At 37.5% G+C, this 25,054-nt stretch overlaps 1 protein-coding gene across 9 annotated transcripts in view; it reads left to right on the forward strand.

The window, feature by feature from the left end:
* The window catches only part of LIN9 (lin-9 DREAM MuvB core complex component), a 62,529-nt gene that overhangs the window by 21,076 nt on the left and 16,399 nt on the right, over nucleotides 1-25,054 (forward strand). For all 9 annotated transcript variants that reach the window (XM_074536804.1, XM_005488478.2, XM_074536806.1 and 6 more), the window contains exons 4-12: nucleotides 2,332-2,436; nucleotides 4,107-4,240; nucleotides 8,238-8,363; nucleotides 13,259-13,416; nucleotides 14,616-14,749; nucleotides 15,983-16,102; nucleotides 16,262-16,363; nucleotides 21,109-21,189; nucleotides 24,438-24,563. In XM_074536804.1, coding sequence (XP_074392905.1) covers nucleotides 2,332-2,436; nucleotides 4,107-4,240; nucleotides 8,238-8,363; nucleotides 13,259-13,416; nucleotides 14,616-14,749; nucleotides 15,983-16,102; nucleotides 16,262-16,363; nucleotides 21,109-21,189; nucleotides 24,438-24,563 — 1,086 coding nt within the window. The remainder of the gene's footprint in view (nucleotides 1-2,331; nucleotides 2,437-4,106; nucleotides 4,241-8,237; nucleotides 8,364-13,258; nucleotides 13,417-14,615; nucleotides 14,750-15,982; nucleotides 16,103-16,261; nucleotides 16,364-21,108; nucleotides 21,190-24,437; nucleotides 24,564-25,054) is intronic.

Genomic DNA, 25,054 nt, shown 5'->3' on the forward strand with positions numbered 1-25,054 from the left:
ACAAGCACTTTGCATAAAGTTTGAAAAGTTTGCATAAGAGATGAAAACATATTTTAAAAATGAATAATCAAACACATTAAATTGCTGACCTCATTCAAGGTAGGTCAAAAAAATTTCCTCTCTGTTTTTTGAAGTACTTGTACTGTATCTACCACCTTGAGCTCAGGAATCACCAGTTCTGATCAACTATTTTTGTATCCCATGAAATATCTCACTTCTAATTATGGCTGAGAACTGAAGCATCAAGGAAGGGAAGATATCATAATGCACTTCCATCATTCTGCCTTCTTGGGGGGAAGATTTTAATAAAAGTAAAGGACTGTCAGAGGAATTTGTGTATTCTGAGAACTTTCATGGGAGGCCTTACATTAAAGAACAACCTTGGGGTGGGGATATGAAATGATCCTGCAGCTTCCAGTGGGATGTTTGGTGTTTGGGTTGGCCAATTCAGCCTTGTGGGTTCTTTTTGCTTCACTGTTTGTTTCTTGTCCTGTGATCTTCTCCCTGGTGTTTATTTTGGTAGGATTCCTGCAGGTGCATATACACACACATGCTGCTATGTGTTTGTGCTAGAGAACATCAGGTCTGCAAAATGCAGTTCCAGACAGGGACCAGAACTTTGTGGAGACCTTTAGTTCCTGCAGTTCATGTCACAGTTTTCAGCTGCTTTCCAGGAATGTCCATATCTCACAGAACACAACCCTTACTGGGAACTTAATTAATACAGATTAACATCTGTATAAAAACCTTGTCAGTCTTTAGCTATGGTGGCTGTGGGTGCTAAAAACACAGAGTCAAACTTTGAGAGTAGCTCAGTGTTCTGTAGAAAGCTGGGGGAAAGATCAGAGCATAGTCTGACATGTTGGCAGTGACCCATGTTGCCAAGATGTCATGGAATAGTTTGAGTTTACTGAATGCTGAAAGTTCTGAAGACATGTTTTACTGTTGGTTGAAAAATCTTCCCAAAAATGCCTGACCTATTTAGCCACTGTGGATGATACCTCTTTGCAACACTAGTTATTTCACTCTGGTGTGAGGCACAGACAGTCCAGAGTGATGAAACAAACTTCTCATTTTAGGTAGTTCTTTGGAGTAGAGTTTGGCACTTTCTGTTGGGGGTTGTAAACAATTTTCTTGGTCTGGCTCATGATGATTTGGTTACCTTGTCAATATACAGTTCCTCTGTCCAGTGTGTCTTTCCTGGTTTGTACTGTCTGTCAGGAATTAATGTTTTCTTCTGTGTGCTGCATGTGGTTAGGTGTTTATCACATACAGAGCACTTCTGTTACTTAAATACACTTGTGTGGTTCTTTTTATGAAATATATCTAATTTAGAGTAAGAGAGGCACATTTCCTGGGGAAGCCCCATGTTCACATGGCATGGGACAGACAGATTTTTAGCTACCACTGAATAATTTAACAGAAAATATCTCTTTTCAAGCAGTCAACCAGTCACAAATTCATTAAATGTCTTTATAAAGTACAAATGCTTGTAAAGGAAGTTTTATTTAACTGTGTTGATTTTATTTTGTCTCTGGGCCACAGAACCTTCATGGCAGGAAGAGGAAAAGCTGCTTCCCCTCAGTGCTAACAGCCACTCACAGGTTGCTCTTTTGTCATAGGGTCAGATATTGAGGAATAACTAAATGAGTTTTTTTCATGACACATTTGCAATTGCAATCATTTCTTGTTTTCAGTCAGCCTTCCAATTCTTTCTGAGCTATAGCAGTACATAAGTAAATTTCACTTAGCATGGATTCTAAATTCTTTTTTCTGAGATTGTCACATAATTTATTCAAGATGTAGTTTCTTCAGACTCAATCTTGCTAGCATTTTGCTATGCAGATACTTTCAGTGAGTTAAAAAACCAGCAAACACATGTCACTTTATTAGAAAATTCTTGCTAAAACTCTATGTAGCTGAGAACATACAAACCAAATACAGTGTTTGAATAAGCCTTTTTTTAATCCAAAATTCAAAACAAATTGTTTAACAGATGTACTACTTATAACCAAGGCAAGCTAAGATACACAAGTGTTTAGACACCTAACTCTAATGGAAACAAGTGGGAGTCAGGCTCTAAATACTTCTGTGAAACTGGGCCAGCAGTGTAGTAATGGTTATAGTTAGCACTGGAAAAGCCTGGAATCTTGAGCTCCTTCTTCTCTCAGTCCTCAGATTTCTGGGTGCTAGGAGGCACACTATTTACTGTGTGCCTGAAAACCAACAGGTGACAAAACAAGAGGTATTTCATTTCTCTCACTGTGAATTCTCTGCATGAACAGAGAAATCAGATTTCTTGCTTGTAATTCTTAATTTTGTTCCCCACAGCCCTTCAGAAATTCAAAACGGAGTCGGCTCTTCAGTGAAGATGATGACAGACAAATAAACACAAGGTCCCCCAAAAGAAATCAGAAGGTTGCAATGGTTCCACAGGTACCTACATACATGTATGGAGATATTCTTAACAAAAAGGGGAAGAAACCTATCTGTTCTAGTTGAAAATTTGAATATATTTGCTTTCCTAGTTGCATTTTTGGTTTATGAATCTTCTTATGAGGAAAACTGTTGTTAGAAGTAAGCCACAATTCAAAACAGATTAATATTTTTCTTTCTTACCACTGGTTTTGTTTATGGGAATACCTGTTCTTTGTGGTCTTGAACATGAACACACAGAGCTAGAAGGGATTCCAGACTCAGTGCCCATCATGCTTCTGCAAACAACCATCTCCTGTAGTCAGCATGAATTTATTCAGCTTCAGTTTTTTGCACCGATTATGTAACTGAGAAGGCTGTTTTAGAGTTTAATGTATCCCAACCAATTAGGGACTTGCTCTAGATTTGTAGCCTAACTGTGCTGATGGCCAGCTTTACCTTCTTGATCCTGTAATGCTAACAGGACAACAGGGAGCTTGTTTTTCCATCCTCAATTTGTTTGTCCACTCCTTGATATTGCACAAAAAAGCAGCTGGAATTTGTCAGCCTTTATTTGTTATGATAGAAAGGGGAGCATCTCTTAGTCTCAGTGAGTTGGCTCTGTAGTATCTTTGTCACTTCTCTGTGCCATCATCTCCTGAGGCTGAATTTACCTCACTGAAAAAGTACTGTTTGACTTGGTAATGTTCTAAACCCTGTTGTTTTTTGCTTAAATATCTGATTCTGGAGGTCAAATGATTGCCAGATAAATATTTGCTGCAGGGACTGCAGCTGTTGTAGTTCACAGATCTTGCTGTCCCACCAGGCTTTGTTTCCTGGAGTTCCAGTGGGAGAAAGGGGCTTGTATCTAGGGCAGCAGCAGCCAGCAAGGTGCCTACCTTATGCTTTATCCTATTATTGCTGCTACTAAAGTCCAAAATAATTTGAATGTTTGGGGAAGGATAACAATTGATAATGACATAGGGACCCTGTTAAACCTATAGTCTCAAAAAGCTGGGTTTTTTGCAGAAAAGTTGTTCTTTCTGTCAGTAAGACAGCCATTCTTGGAACAAAATTACAGATTTTTTTTTTATGATTTGTTTAAACATGGGTCTATCTATTATGCAAACAATCTAAGACAGTGTCTTTTCCATGATTTATCAAATAGCTTTTAAATGTAGTTACAACTTGATTGCTCCTTTCACTTGCAGTTTTCTAAGCAGACACTCTGCTCAAAGCTTTGCCTGTGTTACATTCCTGTCCTAGCTTCATCCTCAGCCTAAGAAGAGTGGGCAAGAGTAGAAGTTTTAGTGCAGATCAGACAGGTGCTGTTGCTGGCATCTGAGCTGCAACACCAGTTATGCTCACCTGAGACAGCTGGTGAGAGTTTTGAAGTCCAAATCTATTTTGGTGCCATGCTGTTGTTACCAATAATGTAACAACATTTTCAGTGCTGGAAAATGTTTCTGTTAAAAGAGCTTTGTATGGAGATAATGGTATTGATCCTGTTAAAATTTACTGTCTGTTCTGTTTGATTGCATTGCTGATATAATGCAATGAGGATTGTTACAGATCTGCAAGAAGAACATTGCTATGAAACAACATGTGAAGACTTTTATCAGGAAAATCTGCTTTATTTGAATACTGAAAAATGGTAAATTCTGTTTAACTGGTTTTTTTTCACTACACAGAAGTTCAGTACAACAATGTCCACCCCAGAAAAGAAGGTGTCACAGAAGATTGGTTTGCGGCTTCGGAACCTGCTCAAGCTGCCCAAAGCTCACAAGTGGTGCATATATGAATGGTTCTATTCAAATATAGATAAGTATGTTTGCTTTGTATAATTACCTCTTATTAGTGCAGAAACATGTAATTTTCTAAAATTCAGCTGCATAGTTCCATATATTGGTTAGATACTCCAGTTTATTCTTAAATACTAATTATGGAAAGCTGTTTTGTGTGGTGGTGGGTGTTTTTTCTAATGAGCAATGTATGTGCTCTTGGTTCTTTGCAACTACCAACTTTAGAAAGTCTTCTATAGAAAGCCTGCCTTCATGGATGTAATTTGTTTTTTATCACTTCTGCCTGTACCAGATACCAGATTTTATTCATAATGCTTTTAGCACCTGAAACACAAAGATATCAGAACACTTAGACTTTTCTGAACCCTTGCATCAGTGCTATACAGAGGAGATAAAAGGACACTGCTTCTTCATAAAGTGCTGCTTTCCTTAAAGATGTCAATGTTGGTATTAAATATTTTTTCCCCATCATCCTGTTTTTATTGTGATCAGTAACAGAGCTTCAGGCTGTGATTGCTCAACTCTTGTCCAGATACCAGCATCCTGCTTGGATCTCATAATGTATTTCCTGGACTGTTTCTGCAGTTTGTGCCTCAGAGTTTTTGGCACTTGTTCTCTTAATGCTACTATCACAGTGATGTGAATTGTTTAAAATAAATAATTTCATTTCTAAAATGTAAAAAACATTATTGATCAATGAAATATTAAAATCCACACTGTTTGACTAATAGATGCAACACAAGTATTTAATATTCTAAAGAATGGCTTCAGAGTTAAGCATTATTTTCCAGAATGTACAAACAAAATAATTACTGTTTTTCCTTCCTATTTTGATCACAATTGCTGTAGCTTTTTTTTTCTTTAACTGAGAAGGCAGTCATAGCAACAGAAAAGCATTTTGGCATATATTCATCAGATGTGGAAAAATTTCATGTCCATTTTAGTTAGTTTTATATTCATCATCTCTAGGATTTAATTCCTTTGAAAGAATTAGTCTTTTCATGCTTCTTCCTCAAGTACATGAAAAAAATTAATAACCCCAACTCTGCTTATTTCTAGGAGTAATTTTAATATGTTTAATCATTTTTAATAATGATTTTTGCAACAGACCATGAACTTTTAGTTTAAAGAGTTGTCTACGAAGCTGTAGGTCTATCAGCAGGCTAGAATTTGAGTTTAGCAGGTAATTCTGAAATCCTCTTTGATAGTTACCCATGTGTGCAGGTGTGGTGGGTTCTCCTTCTAGACCAGGTGCTCATCAAAGCTACTCTGTCACTCCTCAGTTGGACACAGGAGAGAAAATGTAACAAAAGGGTCAAAGGATGAGATAAGCACAGGGAGAGACCACACCACTTATTGTCATGGGCAAAACAGACTCAGTTTTGGAAATTAGTTTAATTTATTGCCAATCAAATCAATGTAAGATATCATCACCAACTGGGGGCTATGTACAAATCACAAATGGGACTGGGAACGTGCTTTGAGCTGTTTCATTTTCCAGCATCACTCTCATTACCTGGTTATGACAATGGGAAGATGCCACCAGCTCACATCCCAGGCAGCAGACAAAGAACTCAATGTTACAACTCACTTTATAAGTTTTTTGACCAATCACACAAAGCAAAAGCATTGACAGTAGTTCTATCCAATTACCATAAGCACAGGTACCTTTGGTTAAAACAATGCTTGTGTATTTCAAATACAATACCTGCTTGTAAGCCTTAAAACACAATGCACAGAGCTCCATTATTAAGCTTCAAACTTCCTAATATCTTGCTAGATAAACTGTTCTGTAGCTTAGAGAGTTATTCTAGACAAGTGTTAATACACAGACCATTGTTCTATTTTTCCTTGCTTTTCTACCTTTTACATAATTTTTCTGCTGAAAAGTTTTTCTGCCACACCTTCCTTTGGGCATCCACCTGCTCCAGCATGGGGCCCTCCATGGGCTGCAGGGACACAGCTGCTTCACCCTGGTCTGCAGAGGAACCTGTGCTCTGGTCCCTGACCTTGCCTGGGTGGCTGCAGAGCTGGTTCTCTCAGACATTCCTGCAGCTCTGTCCTGCTGCAGTTGCACAGGGGTTTTTCCCCTGCCTCACTGCATTATTGCATAGGCACAGCCACCATCACTGCTGGGTTCAGCCTTCACCAAGGGTGGCTCCACCTTGGAACCAGCTGGTGTTGGTTCTGTGGGATATGGGAGAAGCTTCCAGCAGCTTCCCAAAGAAGCCACCTCTGCTAAACCCTCCCCTCTGCCAAAACCTTTCCTTGCAAATCAAATACAGCTTGCAATGCTCATAAGATAATAAGATATTATAACATAGTTTACTAAGACACTGCATATCTTTGGAAGGAAAACTTTGATCCATCTTGTTGGGAGTGATATGATCCAGGCTTAATGAGAAGCTTAAAAAAGTTTAAATCATAGAGCTATCAACTGACAAAATATGGCTCACTGTACAAATCTCTGAATATTTTAATCAAATTATTGCATCCAAAATTGAAATAATCAAATAAAATGCCATGTCTGCTGTAAGTTTTTGAAATATTTTTATTTCTACAGCTGTCATCTGTGGTTATTAGATTATTGAAGCTGATTCAGTTGAATTCTGTATATACTACTGCAGTGGACTGTTTCCTGTAAAATCCCATTGATTTTGGGTCTCCAGAGAGTTCTGAAGTGCTGCTTACTACCACAGTGATCACAGGCCCTTAGAAGCAGATGCACCTGTGCTTTGCTTCCACCATTTTCCAGAGCTTCCAGTCTTGTGGATGCTGTGGATTTAGAGTTTGCCTGCTTAAGTACAAGAGTTAGTAAGAATTATCAAATATAGATTATCTTTAAAAAAAGACCAAAAAAACACCTGAGCTAAATAGTTATTCTCTATATAGATATCTTCTGTTAGCAATAGTAAATATGGATAAAATGATACTGCTGTATACCCTGCTGTGTCTGTTTCCTGAGCCTCATTGCTCATTCTTTTTATTTTCCTTTTTGCTTTGTGCTGCAGCTGCAGATCCTCCTACTGCACAACTATTCTGTTCTATTCTATTCTTGCCTGGGTTTCCTTATATCTGTGCACCTTTTCTCTCTGCTGCCACCCCAGACACTCAGCTGAAAGCAGTGCTGCTTCCAAGGTGCTCTTTGTTCTGTGCTGGGGTGTATTCCCCTCCAAACCCCAGTGCCCTGCACAGAGTGCAGAAAAGCAGCTTTCTCTAGGATGCAGTTCTCCTTTTGTTCCTGCCAGGAGGGATCTATTTCAGCTGCACAGAGTCTTTTATGATTAACCTTCTATTAGATGGGCATATCTGCTGCTGCTCCCTTGTCTCCTCAGCCTAAGAAGGATGTGGTACTACAAAGAAAAAAGGCAGTCATAAAACAGAGCTAGAGACGGGTCATGGCATCAGAGAGAAATTCCTCAGTTGTGCAGGTCTGTTCTCTGAACTGTCACTTCTCTCACACTCATCCTGTGCTTCACCATGGACTCATGGGGTGCTTCAATAGAAGTCTCTCCTGTACAGCTGCAGAGAATGATGAGTTGGTTCAATTTCCTGTATTTTGGAAACTTCTGTTGAGAATCTGAGTTACAAGTGAATGAATTGATGAAAAAAGGTACTGTGTGTCTGTCCTTCCCTTTATTCTCAATATTTCACTCTCTGGTTTCCTTCAGTGTGTTGCAGTATCCTCATGACACTGAGCTGACTCTGCTGAAGTTTCATTTGGTGCCTTTTTATCTATTATAGAGCAGGATGAATTATGTGTATTTCTCTGTAGAATCTAGAGAAAGGAGCATTTTTAAATGTCAGTGATAAGAAGAGTCAAAGAACAATAGTCCTGGAAACTTTCTGATTTTGCTTTTGTCTGAATTAAAATTGTTCTTTGAATAGAAGTGTCTTGTTTATGTGACTAATTTATATTAATATTTTTTAATGTGTTTCTCGTTATGGATATTTTTTGGAATCTTGTGACAAAAGTTTACTTAGTGTTGTTAACACAGGACTACAATTATGTTTCAACAGGCCACTATTTGAAGGAGATAATGATTTCTGTATATGCCTGAAAGAATCTTTTCCAACTTTGAAAACCAGAAAATTGACAAGAGTAGAATGGGGGAAAATCAGGCGATTAATGGGAAAACCACGGAGGTAATTTTTCTTTCTTTTCTTTCAGCTGTTACTTACATGTAGTTTTGATGTTACTGAAATTATTCCTTTTAAAAAATTTTGCATTCAAATAGTAGAACAAAACAATATCTTCAAAGGAGTAAAACTCTTTGTATTGAGGTGTTCTTTGAGCACCTCTCTCCCTCACAACACCCTATTCCTTAAATGCATATCTCCATGTAGTTTTCATGAGCTTATGCTTGAAATGTTCTCTTCCCACTCCAGGTAACTAAATGTCCAAGCTTTAACTGATGTGTTAAAGTTGTTTTGCATCTTCTATACTGCAGTGCTTCCTGGCCTGGAAGAGCTGGCCAATATTTCACTGAGGTTTTTTTTTTTTCTGTCTATAACCAGCTCTTCTTGGGGAAAACGAGTGTACCTTTTCACCTCATTTATTTTATTATTTTTTGAAACCATTTTATAGATCCTCAGCTTTTCTTAGAGTGGCTTCAAGACAGAGAAGAAATGAAGTCACCCATAAAATATTGTCCATTGTAGAGAAGAAGCTAGAATTTAATGAAGTACATGGGGTTCTTTTTCTGTTTTAGAATTTTTAATTCTTAAACCCTCTGATTTAGCTCAGCCTTTTCACAAAAACTACACAATTTAGCCTAGAGAAGGCTAAAGGGAGGATCTCATTTTGTACATAAATATTTGAAGGGAAGGTATAGAGAAGACAGGGCCAGGTTTTTTATCCAGCATTATCTGGAGACAGGAAAAGAGGGAGCAGGCACAAGTGAGGTGGCAGAATCTCCATCCTGAGATGTACTGAGAGGCCCTCTGGATGTCGTTCTGGGAAGCCTCCTGGAGCTCATTCTGCTGGGGGGGTTGGAGGAGATAACCTCCAGAGGTGCTTCCAAATTTGACCATCCTGTCATTGTATAAGTAGTGTTTCATAAATTAATCAGCCTTTCATTTCTGTAAATGCAAACACTAAGGTATTGAATTAATTTCTTCATATGGAATATATTTCTGAATATATTCACTGAATTAATTTCTTCGTAGATCACTGAGTCAGGTTGTATTTTGCATGATGGAGACCATTTCATCTTCTGTACCTGCAAACAACATAAGTAAAAATTGTCAGTCAAGGGAAGGCAGCAGAACCAGTTTGAAAATACCTCCTCTAGGAAAGATGTTCCTGTAATTTGAGCTTAACTTGGCTTTTCATTCCTTTGTTGTCATGCTTCCTATTGAGAGAGAAATGGTGTATTTAGGGGTTAAGTCACCAATTTCTCATTTGACTTTTGCCAAAAGTGTTACCTCTAAAAGATCAGCTTGCCTCATCCAGCAGTTCTGGTGGACCATTGGTAAAACTTTAGAGTTTTGGAATGGTTTGGGTTGGAAGGGACCTTAAAGATTGTCTGGTTCCAGCAGGGGCTGGGGTCAGGGGATGCCCTGGGCAGGAACCTGGTCTACATCAGATTGCAAAACCCCATCCAACCTGCTGGGTTGCAAATTTCCTTTTGTTTTTCAGGGGTTCTTTGGGTTGGTTTTTTGCTTTTATTTTTTAAGCCATAGGGAGAGTGGTTTTGGGTTTGATTTGGGGTTTTTTTGTTCAACCATAATAGAGTTATTTTTTTAAAAAAGAGAGACTCATGCCAAAGGAACCAGAGGTCTAAATAGGCAGGAAATTGTTTTATCTGAATTCTGAAGTAGAAGCAATTGACTGCATAAAGAGTGTGATTGTTAATGCAAATACAAAACTTTGAGTTACTGCTTTACAGCAACATAAAATAAGCATTCCTGTTTGCTTTTTATTTCTATACTAGTATTTTTTTAAATTATGGTAGCCTCTTTCAAGATGTCAAGAGTGTTCTTTGACCTTAGTTTTAAAATACTTTTAATTATTCTAAATAATTTAAATGCTTTTTCCTGATTATTTTAATCTACCTCTAGAGCAAAGATTTTTTTTTATTTTACCATTCTGTTAAAAAATTTTTCTCTGTCCTCATCATATGGAGGCAAACTGTCAGCACTGATATCTCCCCATGAGGGACTAAAAATAAATAATTAAGACATTTTGCAGCCACAGTGTTGATGGCAGAGGATAATAGTGTCTCTGTGATGGTTACGCACATGGTTGTCATCTTTTTTTTTTGTTTTGTTTAAATATATTGTACTATTTTCTTATGTCTGCTGCTACCTTAAATGTCCTATCACACATCAGCAGTGTGTTTGATTGGCACAGCAGTATTCTTCATGAGAGCCTGCAAAGCCTGTAAGATTCCTGTAGACTGTGGGGAAAGATATGCTCCAGGAAAAGGAAGAGGTAATAGTTAGTTTTGTGTACTCTGTGTAAACTTAATTTGGCTTGTAAAATAGCAGGGGATATGAATTGAGCTTAGATCTGCTTGTCCTGCCACTACATGATGGTGATGATTCCTGTTAGTTCAAATTCTCACAAGCAAGGTTAAAACTGAGAAGAATGTTCAACTTCTCAAGAAGTCTCTACAGAAAACTGATGAGTTTGCAATTTTGATCTGTACCATAGTTTTAATCTTCATTTTTTCATAGGATGGCATGAAGATAATCTTTATTAAATGCATTTGGGGAATGTTGGGCTGGAGGTTTCCTTTAACTGAAGCCAGAAATATATTGCAGATGCTTTCTACCTCCATAGTTACATCATTTGGGACAGAGACTTTTTAAGACCATCTGAGCTATCAGTAAACCAGTATTGCTGTTGTAGGGACCTTCCAAGGTCAGTAATTAGTGTATCAGCATTTGAATTTGTATTTCTAAGACCACAAGTCAAAAAACTATCAGGTGATATTTGCTGTTCCTAGTGCAAGACCCTGGACTATTAGAGGGACTAATACAAAGTTTGTATTGCTTTTTTTCTTTTTCTTTTTCTTTTTTTGCCTGTTTTGTCGTCTCACTGTGGTTAGCCATTCTTCTCCTCAATGGACTTGAAAAGCTCTGACCTGCATTTTGCAGCTTGATATTCACAGCCCACTGCAAGCATTATTTCACATAATTTCATTATTTCAAGCATTATTTCACACCTGTTCCTCCCCAGTAGTAAATAGGAAGTCAATAAATGAGAATATCCAAGTAAACTCTTCCTAAGTTTCCCAACCACTGTCCCTCTCTATGTCTGCCACATCCCTTTCCAGATATTTTAATTTCCTAAGAGGAGCACTGGAACAGTACCTAATTCCAGGTAAACACATTCTGCTCTTCAGTGCTAAACTGGTGAGTGGGACACCAGCCTCAGTCTACAACAGAATTTCTAGGCTGTACAAAAACTAGACAATACAGAGTAGTGATTTTTGTGCTGAAAGTGGTTGGAAAGCCTCATATGGGAGCCTTCAGTGCAGTGCATGTCTGCATTACATAACAAAAGTACCTCACAGCTGCAGTTTATTTTTGTTTGTGTTTTTGTCCCATGTCTTGCTTAGGACTAGGATCTCATTGTGCTAACACTGGGAGAAAACAGGTGGCCTGTGCCCCATAGAACTTACAAAACATTTCTAAGATAAGAGGCAAGTGATGGGTGCATACAGTGTGTGCAAGTGCTGGTCAGTGTGAAACAAAATGATCTCAGCATTCTGGCACCTCAGTGCTCACAGTCTTCTTGTGCACAATGCCAGCAAGAAAAATCATGGACAACACTGAAAGGGCTTTGTGGAGCTCTCCCAGTGAGGGGTATACAGAAGAAAACCTGAGAATGTTTGTTTCAGCATGTAATAGGAGAGTAGTAGAAGCAGATTTGGAAAAAGGAGCTGACTTCTTAGTAGTACTAAGTTGGAGATGACTGAGGAACATCTTGAAGGGATTTAAGTCAGAAAATAATTTATAGTGTAGTAGAGGGAACCATCAGCAGAGTAGACAATGTCTTCTAAAATAACTTGGTAAAATAGAATTTATTGATCAGTAATCAATATATAACTGTATGAGTTCCAGGGAAAATGTTTGATCTGCATTTGACTGCAGTAAAGCAATTAAAAAAGGTGGCAAATTATATGATAAATAACTTTCTGCAATCAAGCAGACTTAAAATAACATTTGTGCACCTTTTTAAAATTACTTCTTTCATTGACCCAAGAATGAAGAAAATTTTTTAGTAAGAAATGAAAGATAGGATTGAGTCCTTAATGTCTTTTTGCTTATCTCCCTCATGAATCTTGCCTATTCAGTAGGTTAGAAATGAAAATTAGTACAAAGTAAGCACTTTAGGAATGAGCCTTCCATCTTTTAGATTGCATTTTAAGAAGAACTCTACCCCCAGAATGGAGAAGGGCCCTACTACAGATGATCTGATTTTTACACAGTAGCCCAAGATCAAATAAACTTTGACTATGATCAATCTCAGAACAGTTCATCAGAGATTTTGGGGCTGAGCTGTGCTTTGCAGAGGTGCAAGGAGATGAGACAGAGAAGTGCCATTTATGTGCTGAGTCTGGTGCCCTGTCATACTCAGTTAGCTTAATTGAGCTAATGAGCAGATGTGAGAGGGATCTCCTGTGTATCAGTGAGTGCTGGCAGCCAGGGCTCTCACAGGACACCCTCCTCAGTGCATTGAAGTGGCATCCACAGCAGACTGGGCAGCTTTAGCTTTGTTGTGACCCTAGATGGATCCTTATAAGCAGAAAAAAAATCCTGAAAAGTTGTGCTCTTTCGATATACCACTGCAACAGCTACTATTCCTGAGTATTGTTTTAAAATAGACTCTTATTTTAAGGGTGAGAATTCTGAGGAGTAAGCTTGTCTAAATGCATTAAACAAGATTTTTTTTCTCTTGAACACATCATCCCAAGCTTTTTCATTTTCTCACAGTGATTTTTTAAACTGTGCCTATTTATTTGATGTACCTTCACATATATGTTTTGAGTGATTAATTTAAGTATATTTTTTATCTAATGAAATTACAGGTGTTCCTCTGCATTCTTTGAGGAAGAGAGGTCAGCATTAAAACAGAAGCGACAGAAAATCAGACTTTTGCAGCAGAGGAAAGTTGCAGATCTTTCACAGTTCAAAGATCTTCCAGAAGAAATTCCATTACCACTTGTAATAGGAACAAAAGTTACAGGTAAATTCTTAAAAACAAACAAAATAAGCAGCCAAGTGTATTTTGTAAAGATTTTAGTTAAGTCATAATCCACTTAGTGCACATAATTATAATAAATGTAAAACATCAGAATTGTATCAGTTTTTTGTTAGTTCACTGAGAAGGTGCTTGTGGAAATTAGGTGATATTTTTAAAACACTGATAAGGTTTTGAGCTGCAAACTTAGTATGACTTACTATTTCTGCTGTTCAAACTGTAGGATTTCTTACATGTCTAGTGTATCACATTTTGTAGAGAGGGAGATGCTTAATGTTAAAATTCTAGCTGCAAACTTAGTATGACTTACTATTTCTGCTGTTCAAACTGTAGGATTTCTTACATGTCTAGTGTATTACATTTTGTAGAGAGGGAGATGCTTAATGTTAAAATTCTGAGTGTTGTTTGAGTTTCAAATCTGACCTAATATAAACTTGAACTTTATTTTTCCATAAATAGAAAACTACCTGTTTTGAAACAGATATACAGTTGGTATTGCAGTGTAGTTGGATGTGTATGCTGAACATGCTGAACATTGCCTTGCTAAAAAACCTTACACATAACTGAGGAAGGAATATTATTGAAAATATTCCACAGGTTTCATGAAAATTTCAGTTCCTTCCTCCTGTCTGATTTTGGTCCAGGTGCTTTTCACTTCACATCTCCTGTTCGAGTCATGACTGTTCATTGCATTTTTTGTGTTGAACACCACTGCCCTTAGCTCTTGCTGAAGAGCAGACATGCACCACTCTGCCTCTCCTCACTCTCCTAGACCTGTATCCTTCCACACCTTTTTTTGCTAAACATGCAGTCATCAGAGGAGGGATTCAGAGAGAAGTGCTGTGCAAAATCATCTGGAGATTGACTTTTGCCTGCAAAATCTGTCTGTCAGAAGGTACAGGGTATGAAACAGTGGGAGTTTCTTAGACATAAGTGTAGTACTAAGAATTAGATTTGGGAAATATTTAACCTTCAAACTTAAATTTTGGAACAAATTTGGTAATATTTGTATTACATACTTTTTTCTGGGTTTGCTATTTTCTTTTTTTCATATAATATGCAGCTTTTTAGTATACATATAAAGAATTAGTTGCAAAAGATGTAATGAATCTTGTTTTGAGTTTTGTTATTTGTATCATAGCATTGTAATGTTTGGTTTCTTCTTGTCCTGTTGTTGTTTTCAGCCCGTTTGCGAGGTGTCCACGATGGTCTCTTCACTGGACAAATAGATGCTGTGGACACTCTTAATGCCACCTACAGGGTGACTTTTGACAGGGCAGGTCTTGGAACACACACAGTCCCAGATTATGAAGTTCTTGTAAGTATTAATGACGCATTCTAAAAGTAGCTGTAATAAGAAAATGAAATTTTAAAAATCGACAATGATATGCTTTAATAAAAATAAGAAATTACACCCAGGTGGTATTGTCATAAAGTAGAAACAAGCATAACAGATGCATGGGAAATTCCAGGTAATAAAATTTTACTGTTTATGGTTTTACAGAACAGGATAACCCTCTATGATTAAAGCAAAATGGCTCAGTATGGAATAATTTACTAGACCAGCTATTGTAGGCTGTTAAAATAGCCTGAGTTCAATATGAAGAAATACAGCGAGTGGTATAATATCCCAAAGAGAATTCTGCAATGAGATCCTGCCAGGATTTGCAGAAAATATTCAAGAAAACCCTCACCCTTTGTGATTTGCTAAAGTCAGGAAAGGCCTGTGGGAGTTGCAAACAAGTAATATGAGTTGATTGAACTTGATTTTGGAATTTCTTGTGCTAATGAAGCTACTGGGAGGATGTTATCTTGGTGAAACAATTATGGAGATTATCTCCCAGCTCCTAGGTTTTGTTCCTGCCAGGCAGTCCAGCCTAGGCTGCAAGATTTCTGGAGGACCTGACTCTCTTTTGTGTCTTGTGTGGTGTTGGATCTACATAATTCTTCTAGTCTCTGTCATTGTCACTATAGGACCCAAAAATTACATGACACACACACACTGCTGTTTTCAAGGCAAAAAAAGGAAGTTTACTTTCTGACTCCAATATTTATAGATTTCCAAAAGTGACAGTGGATTGGAGGGTGACAGTGCCACCTCTCCAATGACACTGGACAAACCAACAGTCCATTAAATTTCTCCTCCTCCATAAAAGAATGCAAAACAATAAGTTATTACAGAAAGTGTGTGAGAAAGTTCATTACAAGAATGTAAGCATCAGAAGGCTTAGAAAATCTTTAAAAATCTTTAAAAATCAAGGAGATGCTGTCATGGTCTGAGTTTGGATTCTCTGCTGAGTTCCTGTTGTGATTTACCTGCCAATGGCATTTTTGGAGATTTTCATGCAGCTTTTATTTGATGGGATAAAACTTTGAAAACTCCTAGACCAAAAGCAAAACGTTCATCTTTTCCTGCCGTTGGGTTGGGGTGTGGATAGGCACAGCTAGTCCAGATGCCAGAAATAAATTAATTACGTGATCCAAAAGGGTAAAAATGAATCAGACACTGAATTATATCCTGCCTTTGCCTTTCCCTGTCCCTGTGTGGCAGAGTAATGAGCCCCATGAAACCATGCCAATCGCTGCCTTCGGACAGAAACAGCGGCCCTCGCGCTTCTTCATGACTCCTCCCCGATTGCCCTACACCCCCTCTCTCCAGTCTCCAATCACAGTGAGTTACTTTCTTCAAGTCCAAAGTGTTTTTTGGATACTTGAAGCTGTTACCTTAAAAAGCTTTGAGATTAGTTTTCTGATGTTATTTAGAATGATCAAAATTTTAGCAAAACCCTCTAAAAAGAAAATACTCATTTAGATGTTTCATCTTTTATAGGACAGTGATCCTTTATTAGGACAATCTTCATGGAAAAACAAAATTTCAGGCACAGATAGTGAAACACTAGGAGGCTTTCCAGTAGAATTCCTCATTCAAGTGGTAAGTATTGACTGCAGCTCTTAATTTTGTTGTTTATTGTCCTTTTGTGTTTATTCTGCCAATTCTTCTGTGGTTCAATGAGCTTCTGTTAATTTATGACAAGTATGGTAATAGTCAAATTAACTTTTGAAGATATGTTCATTTTTGTTATTTGTTTTTATTTTGTTTTTTCTTAATTTTCTCACTTGTTTATAACCTTTGAAATATGCTGCTTTTCAGATCACAGAGGTCCTCAAAAGTGTCTTATTTTCCCAGATCTACCATTTTATTTCTTAAAAAAGTGTTATTTATACGTGCAGACTTTAAGACTTCTTTAATTATTTAAAATATAGTTACATTGTGGAAAGAACAGTTGCCTATACGCATTATCAGATCTATTTTATGTTATATAATGTTCTACTCTCTTGGAGAAGAAAAGCAACACTCACTTCCATGCAATCAAACATTCATTTTACAGATAACACTACATAGAAAATCCTTTTTTCTTCACCTTTATGAAATAATTTCTCAGTGGTTTTTGTGTACTAGTTCAGAAGAGCACAGACAAGTCATGTTAGGAAGCTGAGTATTAAATAAATACTCAGTATTAAATAAATCACTGAACATTAAAACACACTGAAGCATTTTCCAGGATGGTGGAGGAATGTGATTGCTCATGTTGGCTCCGCTTAAGATCAGTGATTGAAGTCTTTAACAAGGAAAGCAGTTTTGACCATGCCAAAGGAGATTGGAGTGATTCATGTTTAAAATACTGAGAACTGAGAAATGAAATGCCTCTCAGATTTTAAAGTCTGTGTAATTGGTCAAAAGAATAAATTTGTGTCAGAAGCTCACATGACACACTAACGTTTGGGCCGTTCAACATAATGAATTTTGTTTGACAGCATCGTCTATTCAGCTTTTTTAGAGGAAACTTGTATGAAGCTGATTTTGAAAAAGGTGGCATGGCATCTAGCTTAGCTAAGAAAATTTAAAATAGATGTAGTTTTCCATAAGATTAATTATGGAAAAATTGAAATACACAAAAGATACAGTCTTTATGCAGGTAAACTTTATCTGCAGCTGTTTGAGTCACTGAGTATGGTCAGTGAGACTTGGTAACTAAGGTGTATTGAGCTTTACATCTACTTAGAACATCAAATTGATCTGTTTATGATATTGGTTCTGCATTTGAAAGATGAAAATGTGTGATTTGTCAGTCACGTGTGGCTGTATGTTACTACTCAGTATAAGGAAATCTGAGTTTTACAAGTATAGGCCTCTTGCAAATGGTGGCATTTTACAAAGATACCACATTAATATGTATTTTTGCTTGAAAATTTTCAAAATGCTTTGAACAAAATCAATCCACAGATTTTTGGTGTTTGTCTGTTTGAGCAACAGCAAAGAATCACAGGGCTTAAACATTTATTGAAGGACTTGAAGTGTTGGTAAGAATCAATTTTTTAATTAGAAGTTGTAGGAGGTACTGAAATTTGGTGTTGTGCAATACATGAGACTGGTGAATGCTGATTATTGATTGTGCTGTCTTCACCAGATGTATTTTTATGTTGAGGGTTGCTGCTCAGGATGTTTTTTTAGCCTTTATGATAGACTGGTACTTAAAAAAAGTCAAATCCCTTTTTCTCATTTAATGTTGATTCAGGAAGTAAATGGTCAAAACCAGTTTGATTCCAAGAAAACTTTCTCAAAAACTCTTGCCAGGCTGATATTAATAAGACCACAAAGAAACAATTTTATGGGAAGAATTTTGGACAAAACAGAAAATACAGAGCATACCTCAAATAAGGTTTCAGTGCAGCCCTTTATTTCCCTTATCTGAAATTAATTTGGAAGAGGAGGAAGTGAATCCAAAATCACATGCATACAATGATAAATATTAGGGATATTCTCTTTTCCTATAACTTGAAGTTTTAAGCAAACATTGGGAGTTGTAACAACTATTTTAATAATTGTTCTACACTGTCTTAGTTTTTCTAAATCTTTATATTTATTACTGTATATTACAGTTTGACACCTGAGACTGTGGACTCTGATGCATTAGAAGCCTGGCTCAAAAATTAACATGATATTAAGAATAAAGTCAGCAATAAATGAGTAATATTTTTTTAAATCTTTCATGCTTTATTAATTATGTGATGTATCCTTAAATATTTCACATGCTGTATGACAGGTCAGAATCAATAGATTAAATTTGTACATTCTAGACAGTATTTAAATTTGGAGGACGTTCTCCCAAGTATTCAGCTACAGCTTTTTTTTTTTTTAATTTTCCTTCCTCCCTGCTTCCTTTTTTGTTTTGGGGTAAAGAATTCCATTGGAAGGCAGCAGTGTAGGACACGGCAGATGTTGGCAGGATCGCTGCATGCCCAGTAGAGGGAGTGTGGTGATGCAGCACGGGCACTGCAGTGACCTGGTGCCTGCAGGTGGGGAAAGGAGGGATCTTCCCAAATTAAATGGAAAGTGGAACAATCTGAAAATGAACACTCGATTTTTGGCTGTTTTTCTCCTTATGGAAATTCTGAAAATATTGCATAGTAAGTTATCACACGCTGCATTTTGAAATGTTCATATTTTATGACTAACAAATGAAATCAGAAGTGAAAAGCTAAACATTCTGGTTGGGTTGTGCCTTCATCAGTTTTAATGTGGAAAAGCATTGTACTAAAAACTTTTTTCCAGTTTATTGAGAAATGTAAATTGCAACAGTAAACAGGATGAGTTATAGTGAAAATACAGTTGTTAGGCAGGAATTTCTCAAGACAAATAAGGCTAGATTGAATTGTAGGATTCACTGGCAGATGAAAATGAAGGTCTATGTAATAAAATGTACCCCTGAGAGAAAGTTGGAGGACATGATAGATACAGTGAAAATCCTTAGAATCAGATTATCCTGATCACTGGAATATAGCTTGGAGTAGGATGAATATAATAGAAAATCCAAGCTCATCCAATGGACAACCAGTGCTGTGCATCCTCACGTGTCTGCACATCAAAGTAGAATTTAAGAATCAAATGCCTTGCAAATTTGGGGAGCAAATTATATATTCTGCATTAATTTGGGGACTCATCAACTTCATAAAGGAGAAGAATGTGTTAGGCAGTTGCTGGATGGTGATGGCAGCAGAGCTTGACAAGGAACTTGTTGGCAGCAGTGGCAGATGGTGTACAGTGCTTTTCTTCCTCACAGGTGTTTTACTGGCAACATGAACGCTTGTGTGGTGTGGTAGAAACTAGATCAGAGAGGCAGTCCAGCTCACAAGTAACAATTTTAAACCTTTTCTTTCTTGCCCCTTCTGAATTTGTTTTTTTGTCACTATCTCTTCTGTGATTTGGGTTCTTCATGCAAAATGCAAAGAGCAGAAATGCAAGTGCTGTCACTGGGGGACAGCACAGGGACAGAAATGAGCAGTTGGGAGGCTGATAACCCATCCAGTGCTGCTTCTGAGCATCTGGCCATGGCTCACCATCCATTCATAAGATGCATCTGGCAAAATATTTGGAGCAGAAAGAGAAATATTGATGCCATTTTACAGGTTTAGTTTCCTGGTGTGTCATTCAGAATACTGTTACAGGCTTCCTGTGCTCACACACAAGAAAGATGGCAGTGAATGGAAAAAGATTTAAAAAAGGGTCACAAAAGTTTAAGAGATGAAGAGCCCTTTAAGGGAGTGGAGTCTGAAAAGGCTTGGGTTGTGCTTAGTCTGGTGGAAGAGCAGTGGAGAAGAGATGCTTTTATTGTCTCTGAATAAACAGGGATAAATACAAGGAGGAAACACTATATTTAGCTGAAAACCAGCTTTGGCTGTTTGGCAATTCTGAACAAATTGCTGTGAAGTGAAAAAGAATGCATTTAGCATGGAAGTTCCCAGACTATTCCTCATTAGCTGCAAGAGATCCTGGAAGAATTTTCTAATTACAATTTGTGAGGACAAGCATCCTGGCTGCATTAAGACTGAACTTAAAAATCACAAAAGTGATTAAATATACATCAGATGTGTGTTGAACTAGGAGTTCCTATTTCTCCCAGTCACATGTTTCACTGCTAGGATGCAGTTAACCCCTCTGGAATTTATAAAACCTGAAATTTTTTGCTCTGTTTACTCCAGTAATAAAAGTTGCTGGTTGTAGTGAAGCTAGGATTTCTCTCATTCATAGGAGTATGAATAGTTTGGGAGTGATGAGTGTGTTGAAGGAGCTCCCAGTGGTTTCCACTTCAGCCTGCTAGGTTCCCAGGGCAGGAGACACAGGATATTCCCATTACAAGAGGGAAATGGAAAGCCCAGAGTTGTTCTGTATTAAAGAGATCCAGTCTCTGTAGCAAGGTTTGCACAAAGGGCTGGTGCTCAGTGCATGGTACAGCTGAGAACTGTGGGGAAAAGGTGCAGTAAGGTGAGTGATACTAATTGTAGTATCATGACCCTTTACTCTCCTTCAGCCTATAAAAACAAAGGTTCTTCAGCCTCTAGCTGACCATAAATCATGTTAGTCTTCCTATAGGGAATTTCAGCTAATGGATTTTAGCATTCATCAATTTAGGGTCCTTGGAATCACTTTAAAAATTTCTGGAAATTCCATCATTTAATTTTAAATAATTTTCATTTCTGCTTTTTAACTTGATCAACAACTGAGAAATACATTTTATATTATGAGAGAAACAGGTATGGTTTTTTATCTTGAGTTTCTATGGCATTTTAAAACTGCTTAAGGACCTTTTCTTTCTAAAAATAGTTCCTTTGTTTTAGACCAGGTTATCGAAAATCCTTATGATCAAGAAGGAACACATCAAACAATTGAGAGAGATGAACACAGAAGCAGAAAAGCTGGTGAGAATGTTCTCTTTTTGGTTATTAAAGCAGGATATGCTTTAACAGCTAATGCAAATAAGGAGTGTAGTCTAAATAAAATCTGTATTTTGTTTCTTTCTATGACGTGAAATGTCTTTATTATTTTTAAAGACAAGTCAGAGAGATCAGTTATTTCAAATATGATTCTCCTTTGAAAGAACTGTGTTTTGGAAATTGATTAATGTGAACATCAGAATAGCACATATCAATTAACACATAAAGTAAGGAAATACTGTGTACCTTGAGAATTTGGAGTACAAGTTTACATGGTAAGGCATTTATGCTAAAACTGTTTTGCAGATGGTAGATGGTTAAAGCAATTACTCATTTCAGAGATTTTTGTGTAAAGCTCTGAGTGCCCTTGACTGGCCTTTAAAGTTACAGTACTGCAGCAGTTACAGAGTAATTAGCAGCAGCAGCAGCATAGTTTTTCTTGCTAGCTTTATCTAATCAGCAGTCAGTAAATCAAAATTATAAGAGTGACTCTTGTACCACCCATGGCTATAAAATAACTTGAGAAAGCTCTCAGTCTCAGCCTTCTGCCAGCATCCATCCAGGCTGCTGTCTCTGCAGTGTACAGAAGGCTAAAGGTTTGTGGAGAAGAAGGGAAAACAATTGGTTTATTTCTTGAAACAAAACAGTTGGGGTTTTTTTCCATGTAAAATATATGAATGTTGAAGGATGTGATTTATTGTGGTGAGATTTCTCTTTGTGCCTTTAATGATCATGTGCATGTTTGCATTCTGTTACTCTGCTTCCTACTGCCCCATCTCTGTGTCTCTGTAATTTTCTTCTTCTGTGCCATGGTGGTGTTCTTCAAAACCTTATCACTTCAGTTACTACATTATTTTTCCTATATTTTGTGTGTTAGTAACTAAACTAGATGCAAAAAGAAGTAAGATTAAAGCATGCCATTGCAACCTGCAACTCTGATAATGAAAAATTACCAACTCTTCTTAAATTAATTTTTTTTTCCTGAGGTATTCATACTTCTGCATAGATAAGGAGGTCCATGGGAATGACAGTATCCTTCCTCTAGCCAGTACCTGAATGGTTAGCTCAGCTATTAAATCATAAATTACCTGTATTGTTACTTTTCTTGGTCTCTTTTTTCCACAGAATTGAAAGAGCAAAAAAACAACTGGGAAGGAAATATAGAAATAGATGCTAGATTTGCTACATTTTAGCTCACTTGTAACCTGGCTAAGGACTTTGAGATACTCTGACACTCTTCCCTGCTCTGTTTCCTTTGAAAAGCAGCAATCATAAAGCAGCCCCCATTGCTGCTGAAGGCTGTCCTGATAAAAATAGAGGATGTGATACCTTCCTATTGGGCCATATTCTTAGCCCATCTTCTAATCCTCTTTGTCCCTTGGCAATCCCATCTGTGTTTGTGCCACTGAGTATGTGTTGCTTCTCCTTTAAAATATATCTTCTTTGAACAAGAATCTTTTTCTGACCCCAGTTCACTTCAACATCAATAACATGCCTGAATTTGAATAAAATTGAATCCTTTGAGTTCATTCAGGTGTACCTTAATTGTCAGACTTTGGTAATAATTCATACATTTGTAGTTTGATAATTGTTAGAGTACCACTGCTGTTTGGTTTAAAGTAATCCTTTTGTGAATACTTCTGTTCAATGACTGATTCAATATAGAAATAAATGGAACTGACCAAAATCAGAAATGGTACTGAATGTAGGCCATTCTTATCTGGCAATAATAATAAATTTACACAAGTCAGGGGATGCCTTCAGAGGAGCTATTAAGGTCTCATTTTTCTTGACATCACTGTACTAGTCTGGGTTGCAGGCTATAAACAAATTACATAAGCCAGTAAACATTTGGATAAACAAATATAAATTGAAAGGAGGTGCAATAAAAACAAAAGGAGGTGCAATAAAAACAAGGTAAAGGTAATGCTGGTTGTCTCAGAGAAGCAGCTAGATCCTTGGTGACAGATCCTGCTTCCCTCTGCTGAAAGCCATCCATCCCTTGTCAGTTTAGCTGTTCATCAGTGTTTCCAGGTCTTGGCTTGTGCCCAGGTCAGAAGTAGTGCTGCTGCTGAGAAATATTTCTTTTGTCATCACTAGCACAGAATGCCCTTAGCCTTTCCTCTCCAACAGGGAATTCAGAATTGTCTGCAGCTTTCACAGCTAAGCTGGAGCTGTTCAGTTTGCTCTAAGAGAGCTACTCACTGGATAAGGTCTGAAAGATTTGATTTTTTATGTTCCACAGCTGCAGAAAGTATGCCAAATTTATTTCCAGTGAATTCTGAAATTATGGTGTGAGTTTAAAGCCCTGTTAAGTTGGTATTCAGATTTATAAATCCCTGGAGAGCATCTCTGATTAGGTTTAATGGGGAACTTTGAACTGAACTCATAATTGAAACCTTTTGAGTCTTTCACCAGGATTATCCTTATGGAGGCTCTTGACTTTGCAATTTGCTTTATCTTGTGTATGAAATCTATAGCTACAAGTTTTGCTTGTAGGAGGCACCTGTATCTCAGTTGTATGGCTGGAACTGCCTCTAGATTCTCTTGCAAGAGGCAATTTGGAGAGGAAATTTTATAATATATTGTATGTTTTGTTTCAATTTTGTAAATATCACCCAATATATTGGTGACAATGTCAAGCTGTATTCTGAAAAGAGTGTAAGAAAAAATGTACAGTATTTTGGTATTTATTCTTTTTGTGGAAAATCATGCTTACAAAATACTGTTACCAAATATGAGCTCTGGTAACTTTCTTTTTTGGCAGAAGTGTTAGCTGTAACAGCAGGTGTGTAGCACTGAGTCATCCTCAGGTGACCAATAAGTTACTGGCCAAATGTGCCTCCCATCCTGCAGCAGAGGTGGCTGAGGCCATGCTGTCCCATGCTGTTCCTCTGCTGGCAGGACAATTTTCTGCTCAGCCAGCAGGGAGAAGCCATGCCCAGCTACTGGAGATGGAATAAGCAGGTCAGAGCACAGTCATCTTCTGCAGCAATTACCACCATAGATTATTGTAGGATTTGCAGAAGGGAATAAAAGCATAGTTGTTACCTACACAGTTTCATCTGGAGTTATAAATAGTCATACTGCATTTTAATATTTTGTATGTTAACATTTTTCTGTTTGACACCAGGATTTCAAATATCTCAGTATTATTTTCAAATAAAAGCTCCTTTTGATGAGTTCAAAATCTAGTACTGCATTAACTTTAATATGCTTTGTGTTTTCCACAGAAATCCTATTCCATGCCAATTGGCATTGAGTTTCAGAGGAGATATGCAACTATTGTTCTGGATCTAGAACAACTAAACAAAGACTTAAATAAAGTTTTGCATAAAGTTCAACAGTATTGCTATGAGGTAAGATTTTGCTGGAATCTCTGTGTACTTGGTGGTTTTTGCTCAACCTAATTAGAAAACTGAATTTCCTGGGAATAGGGGGTGGGTGGGGGTCACACTGAAATGAAACTCTTGGTAGCTGTGTTGGATTCCTTCTCTGGAATTTGGCCACTGGTATCACTTTTCCTGATACCAGTGGCCTGCTCTTAAGTACACATATGTAGGGGGATAGAATATAAGAAAATAAAGATGGTGTAGAAAGTAATCTCACCCCTAAGGAGTTGCAGCTGGGCCAATTATCAAAGATTAGGAGCAGGCCTGACTTTAACATGCTCCAGCTGTAACCAGTGAGAAGAAGAGGCTATAAAAGAGTGGGGTGGCTGGGTGAGAAAGGAACCAGGGTCAGTGGCTGCTTTGTGAAGAAGAAAGAGTCAGTGCTCTGAGGAGCTGCCCACAAGAAACACCAAGGAGGTCTGGAACTTTTGTGCTAAGGAGGCAGCAGTATGGAACCC

This window comes from Zonotrichia albicollis, chromosome 3 (genome assembly GCF_047830755.1).
Source record: "Zonotrichia albicollis isolate bZonAlb1 chromosome 3, bZonAlb1.hap1, whole genome shotgun sequence".
Taxonomy (NCBI): domain Eukaryota; kingdom Metazoa; phylum Chordata; class Aves; order Passeriformes; family Passerellidae; genus Zonotrichia; species Zonotrichia albicollis.